Raw genomic sequence first — 13225 nt, 5'->3', positions numbered from 1 at the left:
TGAAACAGCATTATGGCTCCCGGGGAGCACAGTGGAGGGAAAGGTGCCAGGCGTGGTTTGCTTGCATTGGCAGAGTTGTTTATCTTTAAATTAAAAACTCATCATCATCTTGGCAAAGCCAGGCTAAGAAGCATATGGATCTGGGAACGAGGTAGTCTTTGCAAATGAACATTTCAAAGAAGGCTGTGTGTCTGTGGTCTAGAATTCCTTGAACTGGATTTCACCTGTCTGTGGCCAAGGGAGATATAAACCATCTGCCCAGCATTTTGCTATGGAGGAGAAATGTGTTATAATACGTGAAAGGGCTTGTGTATCACTGAATTCACTTTGACATGTTAATAGTTAATTTTAGTGAACATATCATTCAAAATTATTAGAAAATTTCTCTAGCAAAGCCCAGTCTTTAACTAATAAGAAAATTAAAAGAGAGAAACAAAAACCACTTGGCAGAGCTCAGATCACTTCTTACTTCCTAGTTCAGCATGGATTCCATTTTAGATGTGATACAAATTTCATGTTGATACTGATTTAATGTTCCCACCTACCGCACCTTTAACTCCAGCATGAGACATAAAGTTGTTCCGCGTATACAAAATAATTGATAAAAATGTATTTTTATTTGAAAAAATGAGCAGAACAATCACTGAATACAGTTCTTAACCATAGTATTCAAACCCAGACACCATAAAAATCACTGGATGCTAAGATTTCTGAAGCCACTAGAACTTTGGTACAATAAAATAATGACCTAGCAGTGTTTATCAGGAACCACAGTCTATTCAGGGGCATATATAATGAAGAATCCATGTTAAAGTTTCAAGCTACATTAAAGCATTAGACAAAACAGAACTCTGTGTAGAGAGAGACAAAACAAACATGCTTAGCTTAAAAATAAGGGTAGTGTCACTGAAAGGCAAATGGTTGGGATACAGTGGAGCACTTGAGTGCTATGTAATTAGAACGTGGTCTATATTTAACACAGTAACCAAAGCAGGATTTTTTTTTTTTACTTAATTTCAAGTACAATCAGAATTTAACCAGGCTATGGACACAGAAGCCCTATTTTATACATGGAGGATATTGACCAAGTTGTAATATACTATCTAGAATATACTTAGTTTCCTTGAAAGAAATACAAAAGGACATACAGATTAAAATGGAGCTCATCTTTTTCAATAACGAATTAAGTTAAATATTTTCAATCAAACACAATGACCTTGAGGTAACCGGCCCATTTTTAGTTTCCTACTAAAATTAGTATGTTGTCCTTGTTATACTTCTTACCGCAAGTGGTTCAAATTATGACTTGAGTTTTTTATTCATTATTATCTTGTGATAAGAGCATGTGTTTATGAAATGGAACATAATTTACAAGTCACTTTCTTATGTATATTATCCCTTAAACCCTGGGAGGCACTCAAGGTTCATAAACACTGTATGAGGAGAAGCTGCCAAGATATTTGACATACCGTGGTCCTCAAATCGTTCTTTCTGGTCCTTATTCTTTCTATAACACTAGCTTTCTCTCAAAGAATATTTGGGGGAAAAAAATCACCTGGAAAAAATAAGCACGGGTATACACAATTAGCATGCTAGACAGGTAGTATTTTGGTTTGCCAACAGATACAAAGATGGCAGCGGTAGTTTAAATAAAGGATCTATTCAGTTAAAGTCAGATATGCTGGTTTCTACAGAATTTGCTGATCATCCTTAAAGATTAAGTCAGCTAAGGGATCTCTGCCATGACTTCCATGGCCTCTTGAAAAGGAAAGGAATGAGGAAAACAAAGTCAAACCACTCCATTGAAAGATAGTTCCCTTATATATTTTTCCCAAAAGATAACTTTCTTTTAAATAGTTACACTATTCTGGTACTCATGTTTGTGTTTGTTTATTTTTTGCTAATGATCTTCTCTTCATATATGAAATTAGAAAACATCTTAAGCATCAATTGTACACAGAACTTTGGAGGAAAATATATTTAAGATGCTATACCTTGAAATTAAACAAAGTACAACTTATGGGAGTATTGGATTCATATACAGTGAATAAATGTTTTTAAGAATTCAAAATTTTGATGACATACTGAAATATTTGGTGTTCATTTTTATTAACTTAGTTATAAGGGCATTCACTCTGGCAAGCAAAAATGATAAATATTTTCCATAAATCTGGTTACAAATCTCTGTTTTTATTTTCTATGTAAAAATCAACCTATGACCTTCTCCTTCTTATGCTGTATTTAAAAGTATGATTTAGCCAACTTTTTCCTTTTTTTTTTTTTTTTTTTTGTTGTTGTTGTTCTTCCTAGTTCTTATTCACCAATATCATTGTGGTTGGGTCTCTACCCAAGAATTCAAAGGCAAAAATTTTATAAAATCTCCTATGTATATATAACAATTTTTATCTAAAGCTCTACATTATGAGATAAGCAGCTTCAGAGATTTATAAAGCACTGAGCCCACATGCAGAGAATATTCTACATCCACTTTCATGTTTAAGAGCTCAGCACTCTCCCAGAAATAAGCCGATATCTCAAAAAATCAAGAAAATATAACTTATGGAAGATTTTTAGACAACCTTTTCAAATACAGACAGTATCTTGACATCTTTAAATATGATATAGCTCATATTTCCTCTAAAAGATGCAAACACCTAGACTTCCTCTAATGCTATAAAGCATGGCGATAGAAGGTGAAAGAACTCTTCTAACACTTTGGCTAACATCACAGCTTTCAAATCTCCCTTTTAGAGTTATTATGCATTTTAGGAATCCAGAGACTTGGAAAATTATTTTTGATAGTTTGAGTTTGAGAGTATAACTCTAAATCCTTAGGTAGGAGGATATTTGCTCAAATTTCTGGTGTGATACACCACTAGGAAAGCCTGCACATCCTTAAGTGAGCAGAGAAGCAGGAATGGGGAGTGAACTTGTTTCATGGGACAAGATTCTGGGTCACACCTATGCCTCCTCGTTCACTTCACCCGTGCACCGTGTAGACCCTAACATCTGTACTCGCTCATTGGCAACAAGAAGAGACGTGGGCTCCGTCACATTTGTTGAGTCCCAGCACACTCAACGTGCAGCTTAATACTTTATTAGTAAAGTTAAAGAACTTTGTATTGTGGCTGCTCTTGAATTAATATTTAATGTATCTTTCCTTATAGTCAAGCTTCTCTTTCCTATCAAGGGAGCAAAATAAGGCTGATCCAGTTCATCTTATCTGTTGAAAAAGAGATGGACAAACAAGAACTTATTGTAGGTGCAAGACAAAGACTGAGACACAGAATGGCCCATCTGGTTAAAAATAACAGATAAAGTACTAGAAAATGCTGGTTTTGAAGTTTTTTTGTGGTGTGATAGCTGATAATATGGACGTGATAGCACAACTGGCTGGAGAGATAAATTATAAATTTGAATACTCTTAGGGAAAGAGACACAAATGCAGCTCCCAACATTCAGCATTTTCTTTGCTAATTCATGACTGGCTTCCATCAGCTGATCAAGGCAAACATTACATTTTCTCAACTCTTTTTGGTACATTTTTCAAAAGACCTGTTTTTACATGAAAGGATAGCCTTGTACCTAATCACATTCAAGAGTCTCAAGGAATTCCCATCCATGAGAAGTAAGCTAGGAAATTAAGAGAAAGGGGTGATTATCACCTGATACCAAGAAGTCCTTGAATCTTTTGCTGAAGATCTCAGAAGACCTTTAGCTGTGTGGGGTCTGTCTCTGTGAAGTCCTCCTAAAACATAAGCTTAGAGGAAGTGAGCTATGTGGCTGGAGATGAATTTGGTCACAAAGGTATCTTAGGCACTGAGTTAGGGAAATGTAAACATCAAACCAGTGTAAACTCCAGAAGTGAATTCTGTATCAGGAAGGAGTTTCATGTACTTTTAAAATATGTCTCCAAAATATAGTATGGTTTACTAAAGCATCTGGGAGATAATTAGTAACAGGACACATCGTGGCTAAAAATATATGTTGTTCTGGGATAAATAATATGAAATTCTATACTCATGGTATCAGATCAGTTTGAAATTATAAAATGAATTAATACAGAGCTATTAATCCTGATATAATGACAGAGGAAAATTCTAACAATGGATTACAGAGATTTGGGGTCAGGTGTCAAATTTTCCTGAGAAAATATTTTTTAGGCAAGTTTTTTATTTGTAAGTAGAATAATATGTTCATTTTTTTGGCCAATCTTAAAATTTCATTCCTGTTGAGATTGTTACCCAATAACTGTTATTTTTACAAGCATAGTTCTATAATTACAGGCACCATCACCTTCTGCTTCACGCTACAACTATCAAATAATTATATTAAAAAAGACCCTGAAAAAAAATACTCATTAAATAACTGACAGTGACAGAATCTTGGCATAAGTAAATCAATCATGTAACTGGAAAATGAAGAGGAACTAAAAGATGTATCAAAACAAAATAATTGCTTTGGCATTTTATAGAGACCAAACACTCCCTATTAGGGAAATGCAGGGGACATCACAATTTGAATCCAAAGAAGAAATTATTATCATGACCACAAAAGTTCGCCAAACTTTGCCATAGCAGTGGTTTTTATCATTCCTCTCCACTTTCTTTCCAGAAGAAATATCTTAAATTTTGATAATAATTTTCTATCTTTGTGGTACAGGCATTGAGATCTTGAAGAACACTCCAGAGAAAACACCATGATCCATCTTAGAAGCTGGGGGCGCACTCCAGAGGTCAGAGAGCAACATGGGGACTGGTCCCATCAAAGCTTCCAGATTGTTCTGACCTGTGGCACATTTCTGGGTCTAGACCATCCCGTGAACCTTATAAACAGACGGTCCCTTGGATCTGCCTGTGCTTATGAAACTGGGAGGGAGGGGCTGGGATTTTGTCTCTAATGTATTTGATTTAACAAAGTAAATATGCATAAAGTATGGAAAAAACTAGGTGTGGGTGGAAAAAAATTATACGTAGAGGAACTATGCTGTCAAAAAGCCATATACTCAGAAAGAGAACATTTGAATTACATTGCCTTTGTTATTGATAAGATTCTTAATGTTGCTATAGGAATGGTTATCAGAAACAAAGGTAAAAAAAATGATGTAATATTAGCTTAGACACCGTTAAGAACTGGCCAATGAAAAATACTTTTATGACCATATTTATAAAGAAAAGACAACTTAGGTGAAAAAATAGAACAACTGACCATATTTTTGGTGAGATAAGATATAGCTCCATTCTTGGTCACCCCTCAAAGACAGCTCAACCATAGATGTTCTTTTGCCTTAGGCAAAATTTAAAAAAAAATTTAATAAGAGATATCATCAATTTCTGTGTGATTAATAATTTGAAAATTCAGAGTGACCCCAGAATTGATCCCATCATTATTCTGAAGTTGCTAATCTACAAATGACACATTTGTATTACTGCAATGGATTCAAAGCCAGCATGGAGGGAAGAAATGTGATTTAGAGTTTCCCAGATTTTGTAAACAAAGGAAACCCACAATTGAGAGTCACTTTTGTTTTCATATTTTATCTTTAAAAAATTTTTAGGATTAGATAGATTTTCTAGACTACATTTTTAAGAGAGATATTGAGTAAACAGCAATAGTTTATTTCTCCTTGTGACTATCAACATATGCTATGAAAAATGAAATGTGAGGTTGAACACCACCTGAATGGATTCCTAAAATTTTGTTTCAAATGGAAACCTCTGGAGACTCTCCTAATCCCAAAGGATAATGTCAGCTTCTAATTGGCTTGAGAGAAATTTGGCTAAGTAACTCTTCCAGGCATCTGCAACAGATACAATTAATCTCAGCTGTTCAAATGCCATGTTCCCCACATTTTCCTTTCTCCTTCAGGCATTTCTCTTCTACTCTGTCATTCATGGTTCTGCTGTGATCTATCTGCCACTTGTTAGGAATATAAAAATGACATTGTTCACAATCTCCTTATTTTAGCAGAAATGTGACCATCACCCTCTCACAACGCTAGCAGTACTTGCGCATTCTGGTGTAGTTTAGTGGGTATGCACAGTAATGTCATTCTTTATGAGCTATATAGAATTCTTCATTGTATATCCATTGTTGCTATTATATTTTCCCCAGTGCAAATGTGGAACTAGGTTATCAGATTCTGTACGAGAAGTAAATACAATCTTTTTAAAAGAGTCAACTTTCCACATTCTCCTTTAAGTTGTCCCCCCTTCTCCAATGTGAAAAGGCGCTGTTTGTTCTCATTTAAAACTCACCAACATTTCTTTCTTATATTTTCTCTTATAGGCTCAACTTCTTTATTAAAAACAAATCGAGCATCCATGATGGTGAGATCACCTTTAAAAATCTTTGATTTTTGTTTGGAAGGGCCTCCAGGACAATTGGTTAATTTGTTTGAACACTGTTGACTACTCTGATTTCTTAAAATAGATACTCTGGGAGAAAAAGAAAGACATGCCATTGTCCATGGTCTACTCGACAATGATTGTGCAGCTTATCATTGCTTTGGGGAGGAATATTTGGGTGGGGTTCTTGATTGTCAGTCCCTAGGTAGAGTCTAGCAGGCACATTTCTTCTCTGTGGGCTTTTCCCCATCTAGCTTTCCAGAATTTCCACCGTTGACAGCATCAGGGGCTTGTGTCTTCTCTACACACTGTTCCATTCGCTTCATTATTAAGTCCAGAAGGGTTTCCACAGATTTCTCTACGTTCTGTCCAGTCGCTGCACTCGTTTCAAAATATGGTATGCTAGCAGAGAAAAGATCATATATATATATTGTCAGTTAAAGTGACAGATAAAACTGTGTGTATCACATAAAACAATGTTTTGAAGTATATACATTGTGAAATGGTTAAATCTGGTAATGGACAAATGTATTGCCTCACAGTTATCATTTTTATGCTAACATCCTCTCTGCAGCTTTCAAGTGTACAATTTGTCATTATTAAGTACAATCACTGTGCCGTATATTACACTTCTGGAACTTACTGTAGTCTCAAAAAATGCCAAGAAAAGTGGATGTTCAGGGTTCTCACACAGAATGCTAATGATAAATATTTTTAAGAGGAAGAAATCACACATGCAAACACATGGCTGGCACAGAGATTGTGAAATCATGTTTTCACAGGATACATTGGAAAACACCCTTGCTTTTCTTCAGTTAAGTAAAAATTAGTGGGCTGATGTTTAGTATGACTATAACTGGTGTTATGGGCAAGGAAACTGCTACAGGAGGTTGTCAGGAAGCTGAAGCCAAGGTGTTATCATTGTTTTAAAAAACTAGGAGGGGAGAAATGCCTTATCTTGTGATTGAAACTGCCACTAAAATATGACTTTCCTTCCAATCAATCATTTAGAAATCTAATTTAGAAACGAGGCATGCATTGAATGGATATTCAGGTGAATGCAGCCTATATTTATTTAGAATCAAGCATTCCAAGATGTAAAATGTAAAACTCTGAATAAGAGTTCTTTAGTAAAAAACTGGCAAGATGAAATTGCTTTCAGCTTAAAAAATAATGACAAATTTTATGGTGGAGTCCCCTTTTAAGTACATAGGTTTGTTTTCGGTTTTCTTTCTAGCTGCCATTGAAGCTCAGTTAGGAAGGGCTACATTACCCTGTCTGTGTCAGGTCCTACTCTTTAGCCTTGTGTGGTTATTGAGCGACAGGATACCGTTTATGCACTTGAGCTGCTATCTTAGGCTGTCCAAGCTGAATTTAAGATCTACTGTTTACTAGTGATATGGCCCTCCATCATATAACTATGATTCAATCTTTTATGTAAAAAATGGTATTACTCTAGTATCTCCACATGGTTATAAGGAGTTAAATGAGTTAAAAGTCTAGGAATGGTTACTAGCATATAATTAGGATTCAGTAAATGTCACTTGCTATTAGTATTAAGTAGTGCTTTACACCATCACATATTTCTCTGGAAGGTTTTCTCCAGTTCACATCCTGTTCTTGATCCAAGGAGATTCCTTCAAATACCAATCTCGTGTCTGCTCCACTCATTGGCAGCAGCGCACAAGGTCAGAGTATTCTCAGTGGAACTGACTTACCCGTATTTTTCCGCCAGGTCTCGGGCTTGCCGTTCATTGACTTCCCTCTGGTCTGGCAGGTCTGCCTTGTTGCCAATTAATACTATATCTGGATTTTCACAGTAAGCATTTGCTTGCAGTTGGCCTTGGAAGGGAAGCAGATGGAACCAGCAAGTTAGATGTAAACAAGCGAAGTCAAGTGACTGCTCATACTCCAGATTCTAATCGAATTGTTCATCTACAGTTTGGTTGCTTACTAGTAATAATTAGCCAAGTTAGTTACTCTTCTCAGTCACAGTTTCCTTGTCTATAAAATGGAGATAATGCCTCACAAACTGCAGACTGTGAATAATGTCCAGGAAGGACCTGCCTCAATACCTCTCTGTGCCCTTCTACATCCAGGGAAATGCCCAGAGCTCCGCATGCTGCTGCATGCCACTTGCTTCCCAGATACAAGTGGAGATACCAGAACATAACTTTAAGCTGTTGAAAGCTCTTTATTCCATTAGGAGGCTGCTAGATTTTTACCTTCTCTGTTGTCCCAAGGGGTGATCTAGGCAATGGAATATTTTTGAACTACCAAGACTTCATTTTTAGGACAGGTATCTTGTTTTTCTCCTTTCTCCAAGAAAATATCATGTGCACCCCGTGTGTGTGTGTGTGTGTGTGTGTGTGTGTGTGTGTGTGTGAGACACAGAGAGAGAGGGAGATAGAAACAGAAACAAGGAAAGAATGAAGGAAGAGGGGAGAGAGGGAAGAGATGGGGAAGGAAAGAAAGATAAGAAACCTGTCCCTTCGTGTTTGATAAATCACAGAGGCTACTTTAATGTCTACTTTATGGGTGTTGTGTAGAATCCTGCCAAAACTACAGGGAGAACACAGAGGCTTACCCTATAATATCAATTATTTGAGTGTTAGAAATTGAAGTGTTAATTAGATGTGGCAATTAACTATCTTAAATCCCAACATTATCCTTCTGAAAACTTAAAAACAGAGTCTCATCTGCCTTGAAAAAAGACAAACAAACAATCCTCTGAAAGAATTTAATAATCTTATTATCTTCTTGTCTCCTCAGAATCTAATAATGCCACAAAAATTGGGATAAGGAAACACATATTAAAAGGAAATAAAGACAGATCCTAGAATAAACACTCATTTGGAGAAACAATTAAGAAAGAATCTGTTGATATTTTCCCCATTGGTTGCAACTATTATTGAACTCACATTGAAAGTAGTTTTAGATATTAATGATTAAGTGTATACTACTAATTTTAAGGAAAACAAAATAAACATATACACAGAGAGAGAGGGGTGGGGGACATCAACCCTGTGTCAGGTGCTCACCAAGCTGGAGAATTCTGCAATGGAAGAAATAGGCCAAGTCTGCACGTATCCAGGCCTGTATTTTTGTGGTGCAGAGTCAAAAACTCAAATACAAAAATACTTAAAATAATGTCAGGTGGTGGTAGTGACTAAATGAGTCGTGAAGTGTGTTGAAGGAACTCAGTGATGACATGTGTCCTTTCAGATGGGGTTGTGGTCAGGAAAAGCCTCTCCCAAGAGAAAAAGTGTTGGATAAAATCTTGGGAAAGAAGTGCCTAGCACCTGACTGTAAACAGAAGAAGAGAAATCAAGATGGAGGGAATTGGAAGCAGAAGGCCCAAGGCACCAACAGGCCTCATGTCCTCTGACCGTTGGCCTGGGAGCCAGGGCCTTGTAAGAGTGAACAGGAAGAAGTCAGATCTAATCACAAGGGCTGAAAGAGGACCTCAAGTACTTTGCTTTTGCTCTCCAGGTGAAATGGGAAGTCATAGAAGAAATCTGAGCAGAGGAACAAACCTACAATTTAAAAACCACGAAACAAAACAAAACAAAACCCAATGTCACTCTGGCCACTGACAGCCCAGACAAATCCAGAAATAACAAGAGCAGCACCAGCCCACAGGGCAATAGATCTGACCTGCAACTGTACATCCCATTAGATCAAACTTCTTATTTGTCATAAAAATGTGAATGGAATAGTCTCTTTTGTGGCACAGTGATTTAGAAAAATAAGGGAAAATTCTGACACTTCTCTCCCATGTTGATTCATACCAACTGACTTCCATCACTGATCAGGCAACGTTTCAGTTTTTTATTACACCTAATACATGGATGGTAGAGATTTTCCTATATGAGAAAAATCTGGTTCTTACATTTGAACACTTGCTTAAGAAGTCAATTCCAATGTGAGCTGAATGACTGACGGGCTAGGCTTTACCCTCACATAGCTGTCTGCTCTGGAGCAGTTTCTGACAACCTTAACCCATTCATCCTTGAAAACATCTGAGGTGCTAATGTCCCCATCTCAGAAAACACTGTGCCCTCTCCAGGTTGGAGGCCGTAGAAGTGGAAGTTCACTTAGTTGTAAGAAGTTATTCGAGACTTAGTAGACAAGTGGTATTAATGGTCTTTTACAACAAAAAAGGTCTTAAATATAGATTGCTAAGAAGCTGCATAGGCTTCCTCCAAGAACAGGGTCAAAGGAAAATGTGATTCCAAGCCACTTTGGGTGATCCATATAAAGGCCACCACTGTGAGAGTGACACAGGAAATACTTGGACTTACCCTTTTCAGAGCTAGATCATGGTACCCTACCCAATCTGACTATACTTGGACTTATCCTTTTCAGAGATAGACCATGGTACCCAATCTGGCTGTACTTGGACTTATCCTTTTCAGAGATAGACCATGGTACCCAATCTGGCTGTATCTCCCAAGTCAAACAAGCAATGGTGCGGTTGGAGCCCAAAGCGGCCAGTACACATGACTCAGTCCTACTTACTCATCCAGTTTCTGACATTTAAGAAGCTCTGTTGACTGGTGAGATCAAACATTAACAAGAAGCCCATGGCGTCTCTGAAAAAGGCGGTGGTGAGGCTCCGGAACCTACGAGGAAGCACAGTGGGTGGATTTGGGAATTAGTCCACGTACTTATGATCACGGTACAAACAACATTGTTTCTCTTTCAGGTGTGAGATCTCTGAGGCTGGTCCTGCTGGATTATCCTACAGAAATGGGAGGACAGGCAGAAAGATGGCTGAAGGGCCAGGCCAGGGTTTGGTTGTAGATATTTGTAAAGACCACAGACCTGGCTTTATAGCCCCAGGGCACTTATATATGGACAGCATTTGTAACGTTCCATCACATGATTGCTTACACAGCTTCTTGGAACGTGTTTCTGTTTGACTTACAGGCATGTCATGGTCCACAGTTAGAATGTAAGCCACTTGAGAGTGGGGACTTACACTTAGACATTTCAATTTGTCTTGCCTGTGCCCAGAGGAAAACTTGGCACAGGGGAGTCTGAAAATGAATGGCTGGAAGCATATGAAGAAAACCACAACTGTTAGCAGTTGGAACTAGACTGATTTTGTAAGGAAAATGTTGTCGATTCTTTCAAAAGTCATTCCTTAGGGTAAAGGGGAGCTTTGGGCTGGCATCCAGGAGGAGAAGAAGATAATTAGGGTGTCTGAGGGAGCCCAGGACCAAAGAGGTTTGTAGTTGGAGAAAGAAAGTGAGAACACTCATTTCTAGGAAGATGCTGAAGGACATGCTCTCCCGTGTGCACTAGGAACACCTTTCTCTCCTGCTCCTCTTCCAGTTCCCCACCTTCTTCAATGAAGTTGAAGGTGTGCTGAGATACACTGAGACATTAGCAATGGGCAAAACCACAGACCACACACAGGGACCACAGGTTTTGAATTGACCATGGGTTTTTAGAAAGGCATTGATTTTGAAATGGAGAAGTAATCACCTTCTTCCCTAAATGTATTCCTAATTGCTGTTTTCCTATTTTAGTCTTTTTTGTAGATCTTTCATGTTGGTTTTCTCAAAATTCTAGTCTTATATTTGTCTTTGTTTTTTTTTTTTTTTTTTTTGTACCAGGAATTGAACCCAAGGGTTCTTAACCCCATAAAGGGTCATATTCTCAGCCCTTTCAGCCCTTTTTATTTTTTTATTTTGAGGCATAATCTTGCTAAGTTGCTTAGGGTCTTGCTATGTTGCTTAGGCTGGCCTCAAATTTGCCATCCTCCTGCCTCAGCCTCCTGAGATGCTGGGATGACAGGAGTGTGCCACCATGCCTGGTTCAAAGTTCTATCTTGACTTTTCTCATCTTCTAAGTATGCCTTGGAAAATGTCATTTAGTTTTTTGGTTCAATTATAGCCCATCTGTTAAGAAACCCATAGTTTATAGATCCAGATCGTTCCTGCCCTTCACACATGTGCCTAAGGACTTGGATATTTTCACTTGGAGGAAACTCAGGCACCTCCAACTTCCTATGTCCCAAACAAACCAGTCCCTCCTTCTGATTTCTTTTCCTGTCATGGCATCGTCATCGACCCAGCTGCCACAACTTCTTCACCTGCACGTGACACGTACCTCTTGACCTGCTCAGTTCCGTCCACCTACCCTGCCATGACTAGTTTCACACCATTGTCCTTCACCCGGATAAATTCAACGGCTCCCTTATTAGGTTTCCTGAGTCCAGTTATGTTTGGAACCTCCCCCACCCCCACAGCTTCATATCGATGACATCAATCCTCTACTATCAACATTTTAATGATCATGCACAACTCTTTAACACCTGAGCTTCTTCATAAGCCGTCAGGGCTCTGCAGGAACAGATCCCCGATCTTCACCTCTTCACTGCCCACAGGCATGCTGAACTTCTTCAGCTCTGAGAAAGTTCACCCTCCTCTGATGGGCTCTCACACATGCTGGTCTTTCAGTGGGTGACCTTATATAAAGGCTTCCTATCCCCCTTCCCTTCCTTTGGACCGGATACCACTCACTCATACTCTGTGTGTGGGCATAAACATAATGGCACCGGAGGTAACAGCATTCCGTAAGGAGCCTCCTCATCTGGGTGACAGCCTCTTCCTAGGGGCTCACCTAGTGCTCTTGGTTCCCTGTTGCTGTTCTAGGATAGTATTGCAGTCATTTATTTGTCCACTTTCCACTCTGCTCTGGAATCTCCAAGGGGAAAGCATATGTTTCTGACTCACTATCCATTGTGAATTAGTTTTAAAATATTTGTAAAATTAAAGAGAGTAACAGAAAAAAAAGAATAAAAAAGATAAAAAATTATTAAATATTTAAAATGACTTCCATAGAGAATGATACTTTTAATAGCAAAG

At 38.1% G+C, this 13225-nt stretch overlaps 1 protein-coding gene across 3 annotated transcripts in view; it reads right to left on the bottom strand.

Moving 5' to 3' along the window:
* Window positions 1-2291: 2291 nt before the first annotated feature.
* Rab27b (RAB27B, member RAS oncogene family) overlaps window positions 2292-13225 on the bottom strand; it is a 56675-nt gene continuing 45741 nt past the window's right edge. For all 3 annotated transcript variants that reach the window (XM_047526454.1, XM_047526455.1, XM_047526453.1), the window contains 3 exons: window positions 10869-10972; window positions 8066-8189; window positions 2292-6749 (listed from right to left, as the gene is read on the bottom strand). In XM_047526454.1, the coding sequence (XP_047382410.1) occupies window positions 6560-6749; window positions 8066-8189; window positions 10869-10972 (418 nt within the window). In that variant the 3' untranslated portion in view covers window positions 2292-6559. The remainder of the gene's footprint in view (window positions 6750-8065; window positions 8190-10868; window positions 10973-13225) is intronic.

This window comes from Sciurus carolinensis, chromosome 15 (assembly GCF_902686445.1).
Source record: "Sciurus carolinensis chromosome 15, mSciCar1.2, whole genome shotgun sequence".
NCBI classification, from domain to species: Eukaryota; Metazoa; Chordata; class Mammalia; order Rodentia; family Sciuridae; genus Sciurus; species Sciurus carolinensis.
The sequence above is the reverse complement of the archived record's forward strand: the minus strand, read 5'-3'. Positions and strand labels throughout refer to the sequence as shown.